A 17,808-nucleotide genomic window follows, 5' to 3' on the forward strand; every position below is an offset into this window, starting at 1 on the left:
TTCTCAAAATAGAAGCATGATAATTAGCTAAGAACAGGTGATGATGCAGCCTTCATAATACAGGGAGTCAACCATTTGTGAATTCATTTGATACAATCATAATTTAGTGTAGATTTGAGAATCAATGAGGGCTATATTTCAGGGATCAAGTTCAAGAAACTTCTATATTTTACTTTTAAAAAACACATCACACACTTTAAAAATATTCCATCACAAGGCATGCTTTTACAATTCTACTTAAGTATTTAATGAAAACTATTATTGCTGATGTATTATGGTTTAAGCAGCATTTTAATGTTTTACCTGATTGAGATTGAGCTAATCTTAAAACAATAACTTTCTTGAGTTGTCGTTTGGAAGTTTTATTGTACAAACCATCATATTTGATAAGATGCTCATTTTCGACACAATAAAAATAATTCCTAAATGACTGGTAACCATGAGGTGAAACGAGTACTAGAATATACTTAAATAAAGTATGGATAGTTAAAAGAAATGTTTAAAAAAGTAGGCAAATTAAAATGTAGCCTACTCTGTGTAAACATTACTGCATGACTTTTGTATATCTTTAATTATAATGGAAAAAAAGGTAGTCCGGTAAAAAAGTAATAGTTTTATTTTTTGTAATTTAATCTTTTGTACATTTTGCTGATAATTTTACTTGAGTAAACCTTTTGAATAAAAATTTATAAAATGTCCCGTCCTGTACATCACTGTCCAAGTTACACAAGCATATTCAGTCCCCTCTTCCTAGTTCCACAAGCACTTTCACTGTCCTCTGCCTGCTTAAGCCCATGCCATTTTCCTAAAGTCACATAAAAACATTATTACACAACCTGCCATATCATATGATACTACCATTTTGGGAAGATTTACACACACAGAATACATTCAAAAAATATTTTATTATGCACATATGTGATGATTTATGTACAGAAATTATTTGGTCATACATTTTTGTAATTCATAGTCATTCCCAACAGCCATAACAGACACAAAAATTCAATGAATCACATTATGTGGTTCAGATACAGCTGCCTGTGATTATACACTTGGCCAGTAGGTGGTTTCGTGTGCACATGAAGCTTCGAGAAATGAACCCTTTCTCGAACCAATTGGCTGAAGTGGTTCGATGCCTCATGAGGCTTCATTCGCCATCACTGCTGGTGAGTTTACCGGCGGGTATAGATCCGGTACGGGGCGGGTAGATCCGGGTTAGGGTTAGGGTCGCCAACAGGAAACCAGTCCGGGATGAAGCGCAAGTACAATCTGGCAATGAGTGTTTGAGAGGCAGGAGTCTCGTGGCTTGATTAGTGATCAGAGGCAGGTGAGTGAACAGGTGAAGGGCGTTAGACTGATGAGGAGGGCGTGGCTGACAGGTAGAGTGTGGAGCTGACTGTGACAACTGGTGAATTAGATTTAACGATACAAGCGACTTCAGACACTGCTTCTGCAACTGTCAATGTTCCTCCCTACTTCTCCCTTACAAATAAATAGATCAAGTATCAATAGGCATACCCAATTAGGCTACTTGAGTACAAGCACATGAGTACTAGTAAAACAAATACTAATTAATACAAATAATTCAAAAGAACCAATCCATCTCGTTGATGTTTCAGCGAGTCCATTCTATTATACCTCCCCTCTCTTCCTACCTAATTAAAAAACGGCAGTGACGTCATCCCCGCCGCACCGGACAGGGCTGAGTCCTTTCAGGAACATCCGACCCGAGTTGACACGCAGCACAACACGCCAGGACGCACACGGCTCCCGTTTGTCACTTTACAACACGACAGAGTGCTCTGGAACAACATGGGCAACGTGCAGGTAGGAACGCTGGGTTTCCTCTCGCTTTGTAACTTCCAAAATAATCTGTGAATCAGTGCAATGCAACTGCAACGCATCAGCTACTCTTACAGCTCTGAAAGACCGGGTTTGATGAGTCATACAGTCGTGAATTAACACGATTAAAAAGACCACTGAAGTATCTTTTTGCACCGCAGACAGCCTTTCAACAGACTGCGTTTGTAATTTGCCTTCAGGGCACGAAAACAAGACTTTTGGTCTGTAAACGGTCAGTACTGAGAAGCAAAGCTTGCGCAGTTAATTTGAGCAGAGGGAGAGAGCCCGGCGAGCAGCAGCAGGGAGGAATTTACCAGAAACGCTGATCAATGAGGCCGCATTGTATGAAACGGAGGGTGGGCGAGGGGAGGAGGAGGAGGAGGAGGAGGAGAGGAGGAGAGAGGAGACTGCTGCCGCTGCCCCATGACTCAGCGATCACACACAGGCTGCACCCTTTTCCTGCGGCCTGGCTGTAGCCTACTGTGATGTAATGGAGCTTCCACAACCCCACTCTTTAATCTGTTTGAGTGGAGGGCGTTCCCTTTTATACAGCAGGTTTATTCATGTCTAAAAACATATATTTACTATCTCAGATTTTTGCAGGTTGCTGTCGTGTATATTTGATCATAAATAGCACATGACTCCTCAAAGTATGTGTTGAGATCATGATTAGATTTATTTATTTTTACATATAAACATGTATTTTATTCATGATTTTTATATTTCCAATGATTCAAACACTTCTTTTCGTTCTCTAGCCTACCATCGTCCCATATGAGGACTTCGATGTCGCCGCTGATGTCAAGGCTATCAGAAAAGCATGCAAAGGTTGCGGTAAGTGAACAGAGCTTGTGTTCGTTCCTCCACAAGTAGCGTAATTGGTTCTGTTTGTTCTTGTTTAGTCATGCAGTATCTCTGTGTGTGTGTGATTGATGCATCCATTATCACCTAATTAGACTGCATTTAGAATGGATCAACTTATAACTACATCTTTCCTAAATTAGAATAACAACAAATATCCTTAATTTTCAAGGTAATTAAAGATAGAAGTTTGCAGACTGATACCAGAGACCATGCAGAACATTTTAAGGCAATCTGTCAATGCAGCTGTCCACTGGGAGATGCTATATTAACCGCTGTTATGAATATATAGGCAATACTTGCAGACACTTTTATTTACTCCCGTTGCAGCTACCCAGCCAATCAAATGAAATAAAATGTCACAACTATGCAAGTTACCATGATTATAACAGAATTCGGTCTTCAATGACCTCAGTATGACATGCACATTACTGTCAGTTATGATATGACATGAGGTATTTTCAATATTTCATTCAAAACAGCAATTTTACCAAATTTTTTCCAGACGGATGTCTGCCTGACAGCAGCCATTTTAATAAAAGGCCTGTCTTAAGTCTTCAAGATGCTTTATGTGTCTAGTAGTAGTAAAATATAATGGTTAAGCTGTTTTTGAAGCAGTCTGATGTCAACCCTTGTGTGTGTGCACCGCTGTATATTCTCCAGGCACAGATGAAGAGGCCATTATTCAGATCTTGGCCAATCGCTCTGCAGCTCAGCGCGTGGAGATCAAAGAGGCGTACTTTGAGAAGTATGATGACGTAAGTATACCTGCCTCCACGTCCTGTCTCTCTTTCTTAGTCACACTCGCACACATACATGCAGTTGATTCTGTCTTTGTTCAGGAGTTGGAGGAGGTCCTGAAGAAGGAGCTGACAGGTAGTTTTGAGAATGCCATCGTGGCCATGTTGGAGTCTCCTCATATCTTCTTCGCCAAGGAGCTGAGGAAGGCCATGAAGGGGGCGGGCACGGACGAAGATGTACTGGTAGAGATCCTGTGCACAGCCACCAACGAGGTCTGTCAACATAGGATTCTATTCGTCAATACTACATGTTTCTATTTTCATGCCAGTTGAGTTTCTGTTCAAAGAAAACATTTTGGTATGGGCTCCATTTTGGCTACCACATTCTAATAACGCATTCTTACATCTGGTTTTTAAAAGGTTCAATATAATAATACAATAGGTTATTAGCTGCGGGGAGGTCACTATTTCATGTTTGTTTGTTAGTTCGTCAGCAGAGTTAAGGAAAAAACTACCGGCCCTATTTTCATGAAACTTTATGTAAGCTTGTAGCATGAGCCAAGAAAGAACCCATTTTATTTTGTGGTGGATCTGAATCACGGGGCGGATACACACTATTTGTTTTCACTGTTGACAGTGTCCTCCTTTATTTTACTTCTAACAGGACATCTTGTGCTTCAAGGACACTTATGCAAAGGGTGAGTTTTCTGCCACGCTGAGTCATGTAGCTTACAAACGGTTAGCAATAGGATGTTCCTCTCATCCTGAAAAGACTCGTAACTCAACCAGCATGTGGAACGGATACTTACCAAGTTGTATCTGTGTCATAATGTTGTGGTGTGATGAGCCTTGATTTCTTCTCTTGCTGGCTACAGTCAGATTTTTATCCTCGTCAGCGTCAAATTTCACTGAATGCAAAATATGTTGTCGCACTCTGCGTTTAGGACTTGAATACAGATATTGTACCTGTGCTGATGGTGTAAAGAATATCACTGTTTGCCTCTTACCTTACAGTGCATGAGCGTGAACTGGAGGCAGACATTGAGGATGACACCAGTGGAGACGTGAGGAACCTGCTGATGTCACTGCTGCAGGTGAAGACTCTTTATTTTTGACTTTATTTAAACATTAACGACACTTCCAGCATTGATAGTGACAAGGGGAGTTGCACTACACAAAGAAAAAAAGAGTCTCCACACTTTCAAGCACAATTAGGTGGAAGTCTTGAATCTGGATGGGAGCCATAAAGAGAAGAAGAATACTACTTTGCTTCTTGTTGATAATGGCTCTCACAATTGTTGTCCATGCTGTGGTTCGCCCACTGAGGCGTTCGTCGTTCATCACATCGTCGGCATGCTTCGGCCTCTATGCCAACTTTTTCAGCGCTCCCAGACCATTTCTGCTTTCTCTCTCGCTCTCTCTTCCTTCCCCCGGAACAAAAAGACAAACGCAGCGTGACTCATGTTCTACAGCGACGTCTGTCCAAAGAGGCCTTCAAAGATTTCCAATTGATGTGGAGCAGATGATTGTTATCCCATTAAATGCCTGAGATTATTTTGGAATCCATCTTTTTGACCTTCCCTCACCAAACACTTGCCCTCACTCTCTATACGTGCATCGCCTCCCTTATCCATCCACTTCAACCTTTCTTCCCCTCCGTATCTCTGTGTCCTCCTCTTCTCATATCTGCAGGCGAGCAGAGAGGAGGGCTATGAAGTGGATGAGGGTTTAGCCGAACAGGATGCCGCGTCTTTGTTTGAGGTACGTTCCCAGGTGCTGCACGGTTCCTTCAAATCAGAGTTTGCCGTTTAAATAATACCCGTATTTTGGAAGGGTACTGTGATCCTAGATTTAGATGTTCGAGCATGTGAGCCCAGGATGACTGGCAAATCTCACAAGTACAGATCTTATTAAATCAAAGCTTGTTTTTGTGGTTATGCTGTGGTGTGGATTTTTTATTACAGAACAGGATTGTGGGATGTTTTGTGGACATTCACAACTAAGGTGTGATGCTTCAGCTCAAATTTCACGCTGATAACGCTGTACAAATATAAATGTGTGCAGAGACAGTGATGTGGGGAACCAGTGCGATGCTCAGGTCTGGGGTTGGCAAACACAAGTCTGTAATAAAGCAGGAATTATCCTTAATACTCAATATTTCTGCATTATTTCCTCCTCTGTGACTGTCAGGCAGGAGAAGGCAGATTTGGCACAGATGAGTCCACCTTCACCTTCATCCTGACAAACAGAAACTACCTGCAGCTTCAGGCCACCTTTAAGGTCTATGAGTCGGTAAGGGGAAAATAAGCTTCTAATGGGCTTTTCATCATTATCAATACTATAATTTATCATATTAACTTATCATTTTTAAAAAACCTGCAGCTTTCAGGAACAGACATTTTGGACACCATTGACTCTGAAGCAACAGGAACTCTTAAGGAGTGCTACACAACTCTGGGTGGGTTATACTGTAATTCTTCAACAGCCATGAAAAATCAAATATCAGTTCTTGTAATAACGCCTCCTGCTTTTGTGTGTTTTTAAAGTCAGGTGTGCTAAGAACCCGCAGCTGTATTTTGCCCGACGCATTAATGCCGCCATGAAGGGACTGGGCACCGACGAAGACACACTCATCCGGATGATAGTAGGCCGCTCCGAGGCGAGTCAAACGTCTAATTTATTTCCAGATTAGCCAAACTAGACTTTGGTCTTAAATGTTCAATCCTATTTAAAATAAAAACCAGCTGTTGAAAAGGGGGATTTTGTTGTGACGGCAGTGTTCTCTTGTTAACCCACAGATCGACCTGGAGACAGTGAAGGACATGTACCTGGAGAAATACGATGTCACCCTGAAAGACGCTCTGGATTCAGAGTGTGGTGGAGACTTCAAACGCCTCCTCATCGAGATCCTGCACTAAAACCTCCCCCCCCTCCCTCCTACAGGCCTTATTTAACCATCGTGACACAGTCTTTCCTCTCTCATCCTTCCTCCTCTTCTTTCTACTCCTTTTTTCCATTCCTACTCATTCCCTTCGTGGACGTCTTTGTGACAGTCAGTTCTCATTGCAGCATGGACCAAAAACCAACTCATTATGTTATACAATGTCTTACAAATGGTAAACTTACATTCATAGTCTTTGGATACACTTCTCTAACTATTTTATTCCAACATACAATGAATTTAACCCTTTACCAATATTATAGCAGCAGTGTTGAGTGTTTGTGGAACTTGTGCAGCTGAGCATCGTGTTAATGTATTTATCCAAATGAATAGCGTTAGTCCAGTTCTTTGTTCACAATCAACAGCTTCACAGTCTTTGTCATGTTTCAGCTGTAGTCCACCGTTTCAAGCGTATCCCAAGGCTGTAAACATGAAGCTGCTGCTCAACATAAATTATATGGCCGCTTATATTTGACACCTTGCACCTTTCCCTCAAAGATGCCTTTCATAAGATGATAGCGATGCAATTTACTTTTTTTTGCAACACTTAAGTGCCGAATTGTCACGTTTGATCTCTGACATCTGTGTACACTAGAGAAATAATTATACATGAATATATTACTGCCCTGATATCAAAAGCTTACACTCGTTTTAAGTATGCAGTATTTGGGTTTTTGTAACCATGTCCCTAAATGTCATGTGGGATTTTTAACTGTAGTGTTATTTTTAGTCACAGCTAACATGCTGCCTCTCACGTTTACGCACTTTATGAGACGGTTTACTCCATTTAGATTTACTCCAGTTATAGTCCTACATAACAATTGTGTAACACTTGGACATGATTGTGCATTTAGCATCATTAGACGATGATAATAACATTAAAAAAGAGATGTGTTTTGCTCTGTAACCCCTGTAGGACAACCGCTAATAAACAGCCTGCACCCATATGGAATTATAGCATAATTTATATTTAAACTCCAGATAACAGAAATGTATAAGACTGGTATTTCCAGTTGTATTGTCCTATAACAAACGAAAACAGTGAATTCTGAAAGAAGTTATTGTTAACCTGTTGTAATGGCATTAAAGGAATGTGGCATACATATGCAGTCATTTTCTTTTCCATCAAAAAAGGATTGTTCTTTTTATATCCTGTAGAGGGCAGTAGTGCACCACAAGCAGTATTGTATCTTGATTAAATCATAGGGGAATCAATTGTATAATATTCATAATTGCACAACCTATTGTATGCTACTGTTTAATGAACATTTTGGTATTCTCCACATTTTGCTCTGATGTTAAAGATGAAGACTTACTGTTTTGCCTATCGCTTCATAATGTTTAGTTGCGGTGGCCTCATAACCCAAGCCATATAAAAGTGTTTTGTTTTTTTCACATCTTGATCAAAATATTTAGATTTACTACAGAGCACAGAAACAGTGGGGCGCCTTAAAAGCAGATAGACACAAAATAAGTGAGAACTGCTTCCAGATGCAGATTTCTCACTTTCTTCCCCCCGCCTGCTTTCTACTTCTCGTTCTCCCACTCCTCTGTATCTTTCTTTCTCTTCATATTCCTTGATGTAATGGTTGTTTCAGTATAAAGGGCAACGTTTGAAGAACACTTGCTTTATGCACATTCTTGCTACCTGTATATCCACAGTCTGTGCACCATATGCAGCCCAGCAGCCCCTACGGCCACCTGCTGCTACACTTTGGCAGCCTGCCTATCTATCTCTCTGGCTGAGAGGGCTGTGTGCACCACACATGCCTGTTAATATAACACAAAGGTGCCGAGTGTAAAAAAAAAAAAATCTTAAAACACTGCAATATCCTCCACCTAATAAGAAAAAGAATTGCAATGCCATTCACCTAATACCTCAATACAAAATAAAAGTATTAAGTTCGTAGCCTCCAACTATTCAAAATGAACAACCCAAAGAGGAAAAGCATTAAGCATCTTTTTTTCGCAATTAATGTCAAAAAAAAGGAAAACTTGCACCGACAATTTCTTGCATTCTTAAAGATGTCAGACTGTTCACAACATTCCCCTTTCATGACCCTCATTCCCTAATAATTTCCATACAATCCCCATACAACATGATGCAAGACTTCACAGATTAATGGACCAAATCATCTTGCTCCTTTTAAGTACCGTATTTCACTTTCGGTGTTATAGTTTAGTGTTATGGCATTACATTTGATTTGTTTTGCATATGGAGGCCATGCAAATTGGCAGAGAATCCCAAAGCAATTCTCAAAGCCATGTGACAATGTTTCTAGGTAGGACCTAATCATTAACATCTGTGTTTCCATCATGCATGCATGCAAAACAGCCTATGCCCTTCCTAAAGACACACCCACACCAACTCGACACACTCATACGCTTGTCTTTCCCTCCATCTGTGCTCTATTACCCAGAGTGCTAATGTGTAAGGACAAGTAGCCCTGCCAGACAGAGCCCCACTCTTTATCCTGCAGGGGCTCTGACCTTTTTCCTTCAACGTTTATCATCGTCAGACCACCGTAACTTACCCAGCAACTCATCCATCAGACTGGAGGTGGTTTTAATTTGTCTCATGACTCGCTTTCTCTCTCTTTTGTCACTCGACTCAAGTCTGCTTGTTGTCTTCCGTCTAGTTTCTGACAAAGGCTTTTCCACAAGGCTTAGTTTATAAACTGTGCAGCTCATGCTTTATTCATAGTAAAATCTGGTCAAGCAACCTTGAACTACAGAGAGAATTAGACGACTGGAGCGGGAAATGGTTGTGTCGGCACTCTTTTGATCCGAGAGACTCCAGCACCTACAAGACACAAACCTGCATAATAATGGCACTAATTCCCTAAAAGTCATGATTTATTGAATAATCTATAACATACACTAACCTGGGGGGTCACAGCTTCAAAGGCTGAAACTATAACACCAACTGGTCTACTGGTTTTCATAGAACATATGCCCAGGGTCGTAATACGCTTTTTGATCTTGTGCCAAAGCAGAGCAGCAGCACATTAAGAATAAGAGGGGATGTCGGTGGACGTGCGTAGGAAGGCCATTAGGAGGTTAACTACCCGGCTAATATAATTTCAACTGTTTGAATTCATGATAGAGAACCTCTGTTCTTTGATGTGTAATAGGAAACACCTGGCAGCTTCTGCCTAGAGCAAACATGTTCTATTCGGTCTCCACGTTTTTCCCTGCGGCACATCTCATGATAGGATTAGTACATGTAAGCGTATGGCTCTGTTCGAAAACACAAACTTTTCTTACTTTGTGTGGTGAAAGTGGGCAAAGCCACCATGACGTCACCCAATTGGTTTGTGGTCTGCTGCCATTTTGAAGCCTCGAGTTCGGGATTTTGGCCGTCGCCATCTTGGTTCTTGCAAACAGAAGTGACACGAGAGGGTGAAGCTCAGTACTTTCAAACGCTGAATAAGACATGAAACACGTTTAATGAACTGAAAACACACTGTGAACGCCTTGGTATTCATCTGTGTTACTTTAAATGGGACCATCATTTACTAAATGAACATCATGCTGTATTGAAGATTTGAAACGAGCGATTGAGACCATAAACGTTTACTGAGGTCATAAATTAAAGAAGTCCAGTCATTTTTTAGAGCTTGCATATTTTACAGTATGCAATTTCAAGCACAACCTATCAGTCTCTATATGGGAGATTTGTGGGATGAGAAGAGTGCAGCCGCAAAAAAATCCAGCAAAACAATTTTATTTTTATTCGATTTAATATAAAACATCAAATATACACTTAGTTACAGTCTAGTTTGAGTAAACAGTGACCATATCTTAAGGTGTTAATATTTAAGACAGCACGCTGTCTTCCCAGGACACTTTAGTGTCGACGAGTCCTTAGTGAGACACATGACTCTCTTTAAGTCCATGAAATGCAGAAAGTGGTCATTAAACAAGGCATGCACTGCAGTAGATATTCAAATTAGAAGAATGGCAGCTAACATGAAACACATGCTCTTAAAAAAACCCACTCCTGAATGAAAGCAGCACCAGTCAACCGCTCATGGTGGCAGCAGAAAATGCTGTAGTCACAGGGGGAATAAGCTGGAGGTCCTTTGGCGTCAACAGTTATTGAATTACATAAATAAAAGACAGAAGTACAGCACATGAAAAAGCAGAAGACTCAAGCGTGAGAAATAGTTTAGAGTCATCATTTACTTCGGTAGAAATGAATAGGTCCTTCAAATAGTAATACTCGCATTGATATAAATACAATGATTGATGCTTAATGCTACTTTTTAAAATAAGTCATATTCAAGCTTTTTTTTTTTTACACAAGTTATAAAAAAGTCAAATTAGCCATAGGCTACTCACTACAAAGCAGCTTAGAGGAATAGTTCCAATTTAGGTACTCCGGGTACCTCCAGGGTTGTGCAGGTTAAATGTAATACTTTTCAAGACCACTTAGATGACGAAAGCCTTATTGATATATTAATATAGTATGTTAAAAAAGTATCTCTGAGATGTAGTAGAGCAGATGTAAACAGTAAAATAGCAGAAAATATAAATACTCGAGGAAAGTTCAAGTACCTCAAATTTGTCTTTGAGTAAAGTACAGTATGTTTTAGTTGTACTTGAGGAAATGTTATTAGTTACTTTCCATCAGATAATACTTGCTAGTTCAGCTAACTGTACATATCAGGAAGGTGGTTTTAGTTTACAGTCCATAACTTTATTTACGTGCCGTTACCGGCGTCACTTTATTTGCTCGGGCCGAAAACTTGACTCATGGCAAGCTCTCTTTATACACTTTTAAAACCCTGGGGTAGCCTCGTAACATGTTTATTCACTTCCTTTCCAAGAGTTGAGAGAGAAATGAGAATGTTGATAACTTACCGCTCTCATATTTGTTCATTAAACATGAAGCTACAGCAGGAGACCGTTAGCTTAGCACAACGGCTGGGAGCAAGGGGAAGCAGCTAGCCTGGCAGAAAACTAAAATCTATTGCGTTTCCACTTTTATTATTTTTGTGTGGATTAAACAAGCAAGACATAACACAAATGTGTGAGTTTTACATGTGCTAATAAGCAGAGATAGGCCAGGCTAACTTTTCTCCCCTTGTCTCTAATCTATATGCTAAGCTAAGCTAACAGGCTGCTAGCTGTAGCTTTATATGTAACAGACAGCTATGAGAGTGGCTTTAATAGTCTCTTTTAACTCCAGGCAAGAGAGCAATAAGCATCTTTCCCAAAATGTTTAACTATTTCTCCAAAATCAAACCAATGAAACTACTCAATCATATAAATTGCTTAACATCTGGTCTACTGAACTGGAAACCACATAAAAAAACATGGTTAAGTTTTGTCTTTATTATGTTATGCTGCCACCCAGAGGATTGACACTCCGCTTCCTGTTTCGTAGCTGATCTGGTTGACTCGTCCGCGTACGCAGTCCATTGTGAAGAACACCGCTGTGCCGTTACGAACCTGGAAAGACGCCCGCAGGCTAACACTGGCCCATTGGCTTCCCTCAGGCATCTGACCACCAACCTGCTGGGACAGAGTGACAGGTTGCGAACCCTCCGCCTCCCGTCCTCCTCCGGACCCCTCTGGATCACTTCGCCTTAGAAGAGTCACCTTGATGAGGTTGCAGGAGTGAATAAGTTTGAGATCCAGAGCCACACTGGCTGTGCCACTCTCCCTGAAGACAAAATCCCGTCTCTGATCGGTGGATCCCTTCCCGAGCATCCCCATCTGGGACACCTGAGCGCTGGTCTGGCGGAAGAACAGCGGCTTGTTTCGAACTGCTCCTGAGGGAAGGCCGGTGTGAGACACGGAAGCAGACAGAGAAGAAGAGAGAGAAGCGGGGACCCAAACCAAGCTGAGGATACTGATGCCTGTCTCGTCGCCAAAGAACCGTATGTTGCACTGAGCAGGAGAGAGGATCTCAAAGCCCAGTGTGTCCCCAGGGCCAACGTTCGCCGCTCCCGACAGAGATATGGATGTGTCTCGATAGTGGACGCCTGGTTTGAAGCTACGGGACAGCTCCATACCCGTTCCATTATGGTTGAGATACGCCAACATTTGGAAGCCCTCACTCACACACGCCTGGCCCATTGAGTACAACGCCTGCTGAAACACGAAACGCACGGTGCCACTTTCTGCAAAACGGATCCCACGGCCATCATGAGTCAGCCCCACCACGTAAGGGTCAGAGGTGGAGGTGGTGCGGAAGACCGGGCGATAGTTTGTGTGGTAGTGCGCGGACACAATGGCCTGTGCCGTCATGGCCACAGCCCCGGTGTCATGGGAGAGCCAGAGGAGGCTGAGCGGAGCTGCTGAAGGGTCGTACAGCTGCAGACCTTCACCGCTTTGGTTACAGTGGTGGCTGGCGCTCCGGAGGAGGAGGGAGATCATGTGCCCAGGGGCGACTTCTGCTACCCCGCTGATGCTGACGCTCTGGAGCGACCTTCCCTCCCGCTGCTCCACCCTAATGCCACTGAGGTCACGGCCTTCCGAGCCGTCTGTGTTGTTGATACGCACGCACAACTGGATGAAGCTGCGACAGCCGTGCCTCACAGAGAGATTCTCATCCAGCCAGACTAGACCGTGCTGCCTGAGCACCAGGTGCCCGTCCTCAGCGGACAGCAGACCGGTGTCCCCTCTTTCCTGGATGTGAAGCTGCACGCTAGGGAAGGCGTGAGCCAGGGTTTGGCCTTTAGCGCCGGGCAGCCTCACGTCTCCAGACCAGGACAAAGACAGGGCGCTGTCGCCAGCAGCAGCATGGCCGGAGCAGATGGTGTCTGTGGTAAAGGTACAAGGTGACGCCACGGGCTCTCCATCACACTCATTACAGGCCTGACACTCGTCCATGTCCAAGATGTAGAAGTAGCTGTGGCCACACATTCCTGAATTGGCTTCTCGCTCTGTCATGCCCTGGCACCTGAATCCACCTGATGATAGGGAAACAAAGAGCCACGTCTAACACTAAGTTTGTAGTTCAACTAAATGCAAGAAAGGCCAAATGAGACATTAAAGTTGTAATCAACTGCAGGAAATATTGACGAAGGTTTTCAGTAATTCATGTTACCTGGAGTATTGAGACACTTCTGTTGGTCTCCACACAGATCACCTATTTCAAGGCATTCGTCTCTGTCCTGTAACGATGAATAAATCGACACTTTGAATCAATTTCAAAGCAGCTGTGATTAACACTCAAAGTCACCCTACTCTGTGATTCCGTCTTCAGCTCATTGTTTTGGATTTCCAGCCACAACTTTATCTTTTGCTTCCCTCTCACCCCGTGTCTCACCCAGCTTTCTTCCTGCAAAACAACCCTCCCCAAACCCAAACCCCCACACTGCACACACACTTATCCTGTACACATGTTTCTTCAGTTTGCCTTCTGGGTCATGACTAATCTAGATCATTTCTACTCTAGATAGTATTCAGAGGTGAAACAGTGGACACATCTGCTGTAACTCAGGGACCGACCACCACAAGCTTGGTTTTGTCTCCCACGCTTTGAGCTAAAGCTTTGTCATATCGTATTAGTCTTGTTTATGTCCACGAGTTCAACCGTCATGGAGATAGTACTGCTAACCTGGCAGATTCTGTCTGCGTGGATTGAACACTGTGCGACCAGGAAGAAGCCGGCAGGACAGACGGTACATTTCTCACAGCGAGGATGACCGCTGCTGAAGCCACAGTACTCCTCAGGACCGCAGCTCCCACAGGCCATCAGGGAGCGCCCCACCTGGTGGCATCAAACATGTCATTGAACATCACAGTCAGGTCTGTACATCGTATAAAGATGGCTATGTGGAGTAGCTAACCAGATGTCATATATTGCATATATGTCATTTACTTGTCCAATCCATTTTGCTCATTGAAGCAGCCCAAGACAAAGTTTATTTCCAAACTGGTGTAAGAATTACGTTATTTTTTAAGTTTTGTACATGACTTTAGAAACAAATTACTTTGATCACGGTGCCTTTTTTTTACAAAATTAGCTCTCACTTGATGGAAACATCTGGTGTCATATCGCCTGACTGGTGGTTGTTTTTTGGACACTATAATACACTTGTACACCCTTGATTCCTGATTCACCTCCATCACGCTGGCCTCCATGTCCACCTTGTGCAGCGAGAGAGCCTGCTGTACTGAGTGAGCTCTAACCTGCCCGTTCATGGTTTCCATGTGACTGTCTAGCTCCCCCTGGAGGTTCGGGAGAGATGTTTGTTTGATGCTGTCCATCATTGTGCTGTACTGGGCTTTAACCTGGAAGCAGAAAAAAAAAAAGAAAAAAAAGTGCGAACCTTTTTTAGTATGATCCTGATAATAATCACCATCACTTATGTTATGAGTACACACATTTAAATACATGCATGATTATTCAGTACAGCCCCCATCAGTCTGCTCATCATTATAATTGCAACGTGATTGTGGAGCAGAACGTTCACTTCCTCTGATCCCCAAATGGAGAAGATCCACCACAGGGAGGTCGGCGGTCAGTATCATCTAACACATACAACTTCTGTAGGTCAGGTGTTTTCCATCCACCTCATCAAAATAAATGTGTAATGCTTCTCTACTGCCCTCAACTTCCAACATCTTCCTGCATCATCAGCCTTACTTGCTCCATCTGGTCATACATCTTCCTCTGTTGCTCCAGTATTTCTCTCTGCTGGTTGACCAGCGTCCCCTGCTGCTCAGTGAGGAGCCTCTGCAGCTCATGGACCTCGTCCTGCTGGCCCCTGAGGGCCTCAACCAGCTTCTCCTGGCTCTTAGACAGCTGCAGCTGCAGCACAAGAGCATCCTCTGCGGGAAGCTCATTGGTCCCTGAGGCAAAGAAAGAAAACTATTACAATTTAAGAGATTGTCGCACTGTCGTTTAAAGTAGATTCGGTTATCTATATTTCCATGTTGTGGCTAATCACTCACAGGCTTATAGACCTACTGACCTGGTTTCATGTCACATGTCAACTGTATCCATGCACCAGGTTCCGACCCGAAGTCTGGAAGCTCATCCAGAAATTGCGCCGCTCTGTCTGTCACACGAACCGGTGAAGAGTGTCCTCTCCTGTCGTCTCCTCCATGCGTACCGCAACCGTCTCCGACGCAAGGCTTGGGCTTCTGGCGCATCAGAAGAGGAAGTTTACATCCAATCCCTTTGCACTCCGATGTTGGGCTGTCATCACTCGTCGGGCGGTGAGCGACAGTGGTCGGACAGGTCCCACCGGCGCAACCAGGATGGAACACCTCCGCCGTGATGGTTCTCGGGTTCGTCCTCCTGGTGCCATCCGTTCCCGCTGGTTGCGCAAAGTCTCGCTGCTGAGGTTGGATGATGGTGTACGGTGCTAACGGCGCGCTCTGAGCTTGGCGGTGACTGAAATGAGCATCCTGTTGGTAACTCGGGTAGGCTTGTCCTTGCCTGGATTGTGCAGAGCTGTGAAGGTGTCGTCGGGACGCCGCTGCCTCCGTGCGCCCCTGGCAGTGTACTCCGACGCACGGTCTCCAATCCTGGCCAGAGAAGCAATGCGTCCCCCTGCACATCTCAGATACGCTCTTAGCCCCACTGAGTAGAGAGGCTACACAGAGTAAAAATATGGTAGAGATACGTGCCATGTTGCAATGCTGAGAGGTAAAAACGAAATCAGGCCACGAGTGACTGGTGGCCCCGTTTTTGCGCATCAATCCTTCAGTCCTGTAGATCTTGTTTGATCATGTCTTTAAAAAAAACGCCCGAATTAGTAGTTGTCCATAAAGTGCCAGTTGATCTTGAACAAGTGGTTGCACCGACATTTAGCTTGTCTCCATTGCGCACACCGCGGTTTCTGCCCCCTTTGCCCCTTCTGGAGATAGCTACGTCTAGCCCACATGTGGCGCTCACTGCTCCTAATTGGCAACAGGCTTTGCTCCTTGTCTTAAATTAACCCTTAGCTTTCCCGGACATACCACTCTGCAGAGTCACCCCATTGGAAGGCATGTGGTAGATATTTCGACTATTCTAATGTTACTTGTGTTCTCACACTCCTGTGCATCATTCATGAGCAGATTTGTACAGTGACCCAAATGGGAAGCTCCAAATAGTCCAGTGGACTTTCAGATATTTACTTTATGGGTTTTTTTTCACATTTAACTATTATTCAAAGGGAAAATAGTTATTTCTTTCTAAATTCTTCCATTTATTTTTCCATTTATTTTGATGACCGGAACAGCCCTGTGGGGTTTTTTTTACAAGCCCTGTCAGAATTAAAGGCCTCTGCTTTATATGGCATCAGGCTTTAATCTCTTCTGTAGAACCAGATTAGGGTGCTGTGGTAGGACTCTGTGATATTTCGAAGCCAAAACTGCCTCTCCTGTAAAATGTAAACTTTATTACAGTTTATTGCGACTCTCATTTCCCTCCCCTGACCCCACATGGCTTTGATTTAAGCTTTAACCCACATTAGAAACATATAAATGTGTCCCACTCTTCTCATTTTCTTGGCAAAATAAAGGACTGTTGAAGGACGGATGTACACTCTGCACGTATACACAGCAGAGTCACACTGAGACATAGTTACTCATTTACTCACTTAAACTAAATTGGGACCACACATGACTGTGAAACTGACAACAACTATGTTTTCAAAAAGACACAAAAGAAACCACTGTGAAACGGTCACAACTTCGGAGGCTTTTATTGTCGGCACTGTTTATAGAAATCTGCTGCCACTTCAACTGTGTTATTATAGTCTACACTCAGTTGCAGGTTTATGATGTACACCAACCAAAAACGAATGTGCATCCTACTTCATGAAGGTCTTTGTTGAAGCTGTTTTCGCGAGGAGCTGAGTCAACTTCATGATCATTGCTGCGGTTAGTGCAGTATAAAGAGAGCTGTTTCTGTTATTCAGCATGCCCTTATTTATATAAATGGGATGGACAACAATAATAAAGACCAGTCAGCATCAATCTATTTGATTCCACAGTAGCCCAAACAGCAGCCTCCACAATGATCACACAGTTGAATCAATTTCCCTGCAGAGTGTCAACAACGATTGTCTTATTATAAAACAATAGTGGCTTCAATCTTGCTTCTTTCATCAAAACCGCCAAGTCGTTACTTAGTTACATGCTGGCGTTTCCAGTTCGGCTAAGGCAAGGTTGTTTATTTGTAAAGCACCTTTCAACAACGTGGCAATGCAACATGTTTACATGAGACATACAAATGCATGAATGCAAAAGGAACACAAGGCGAAATGAAAAGACACACAAAATAGGATTTAATAAGAGACAAATAAAGTAGAAGTGAAATGCATCAAAACACATGAAAAAAACAGGAGAATTACACGCCAGTTACAATGCAGGGGAAGATATGAACACATCGTTTTTAATTATTCTTTCAAAGCACTGGCAAAGAGAACATTTGATAAGAACTGGACCTCAAGAGTCATGCAGGAAGTTTGC

The 17,808-nt window shown here is 43.0% G+C and overlaps 2 protein-coding genes across 4 annotated transcripts; one reads left to right on the forward strand and one right to left on the reverse strand.

The window, feature by feature from the left end:
- Nucleotides 1-1,220: 1,220 nt before the first annotated feature.
- Nucleotides 1,221-7,487, forward strand: LOC306788661 (annexin A13-like). Of its 3 annotated transcripts, none has more exons than XM_079284262.1 (12): nucleotides 1,221-1,327; nucleotides 1,674-1,827; nucleotides 2,601-2,676; nucleotides 3,367-3,461; nucleotides 3,549-3,716; nucleotides 4,108-4,141; nucleotides 4,458-4,537; nucleotides 5,136-5,204; nucleotides 5,634-5,735; nucleotides 5,826-5,901; nucleotides 5,990-6,102; nucleotides 6,242-7,487. In XM_079284262.1, the coding sequence occupies exons 2-12, from the start codon at nucleotides 1,813-1,815 to the stop codon at nucleotides 6,359-6,361; spliced, it is 948 nt and encodes a 315-aa protein (XP_079140388.1). In that variant the 5' UTR covers nucleotides 1,221-1,327; nucleotides 1,674-1,812; the 3' UTR covers nucleotides 6,362-7,487. The 3 variants fall into 3 exon arrangements, with proteins under 3 accessions (XP_079140388.1, XP_079140386.1, XP_079140387.1); XM_079284261.1 differs by having other exon boundaries at nucleotides 1,228-1,327; nucleotides 3,546-3,716; XM_079284260.1 differs by having other exon boundaries at nucleotides 3,367-3,716.
- Nucleotides 7,488-10,119: 2,632 nt separating this feature from the next.
- Nucleotides 10,120-16,172, reverse strand: LOC306789527 (uncharacterized protein). The gene is made up of 6 exons (XM_079285514.1): nucleotides 15,318-16,172; nucleotides 14,990-15,195; nucleotides 14,464-14,634; nucleotides 13,958-14,110; nucleotides 13,445-13,511; nucleotides 10,120-13,307 (listed from the first exon to the last, which is right to left on the reverse strand). Exons 1-6 carry the CDS (start codon nucleotides 16,045-16,047, stop codon nucleotides 11,731-11,733), a joined length of 2,904 nt encoding a protein of 967 aa, XP_079141640.1. The 5' UTR covers nucleotides 16,048-16,172; the 3' UTR covers nucleotides 10,120-11,730.
- Nucleotides 16,173-17,808: the final 1,636 nt, after the last annotated feature.

The sequence above is a fragment of the Melanostigma gelatinosum genome (assembly GCF_949748355.1).
Source record: "Melanostigma gelatinosum genome assembly, chromosome: 15".
Classification (NCBI taxonomy): Eukaryota; Metazoa; Chordata; class Actinopteri; order Perciformes; family Zoarcidae; genus Melanostigma; species Melanostigma gelatinosum.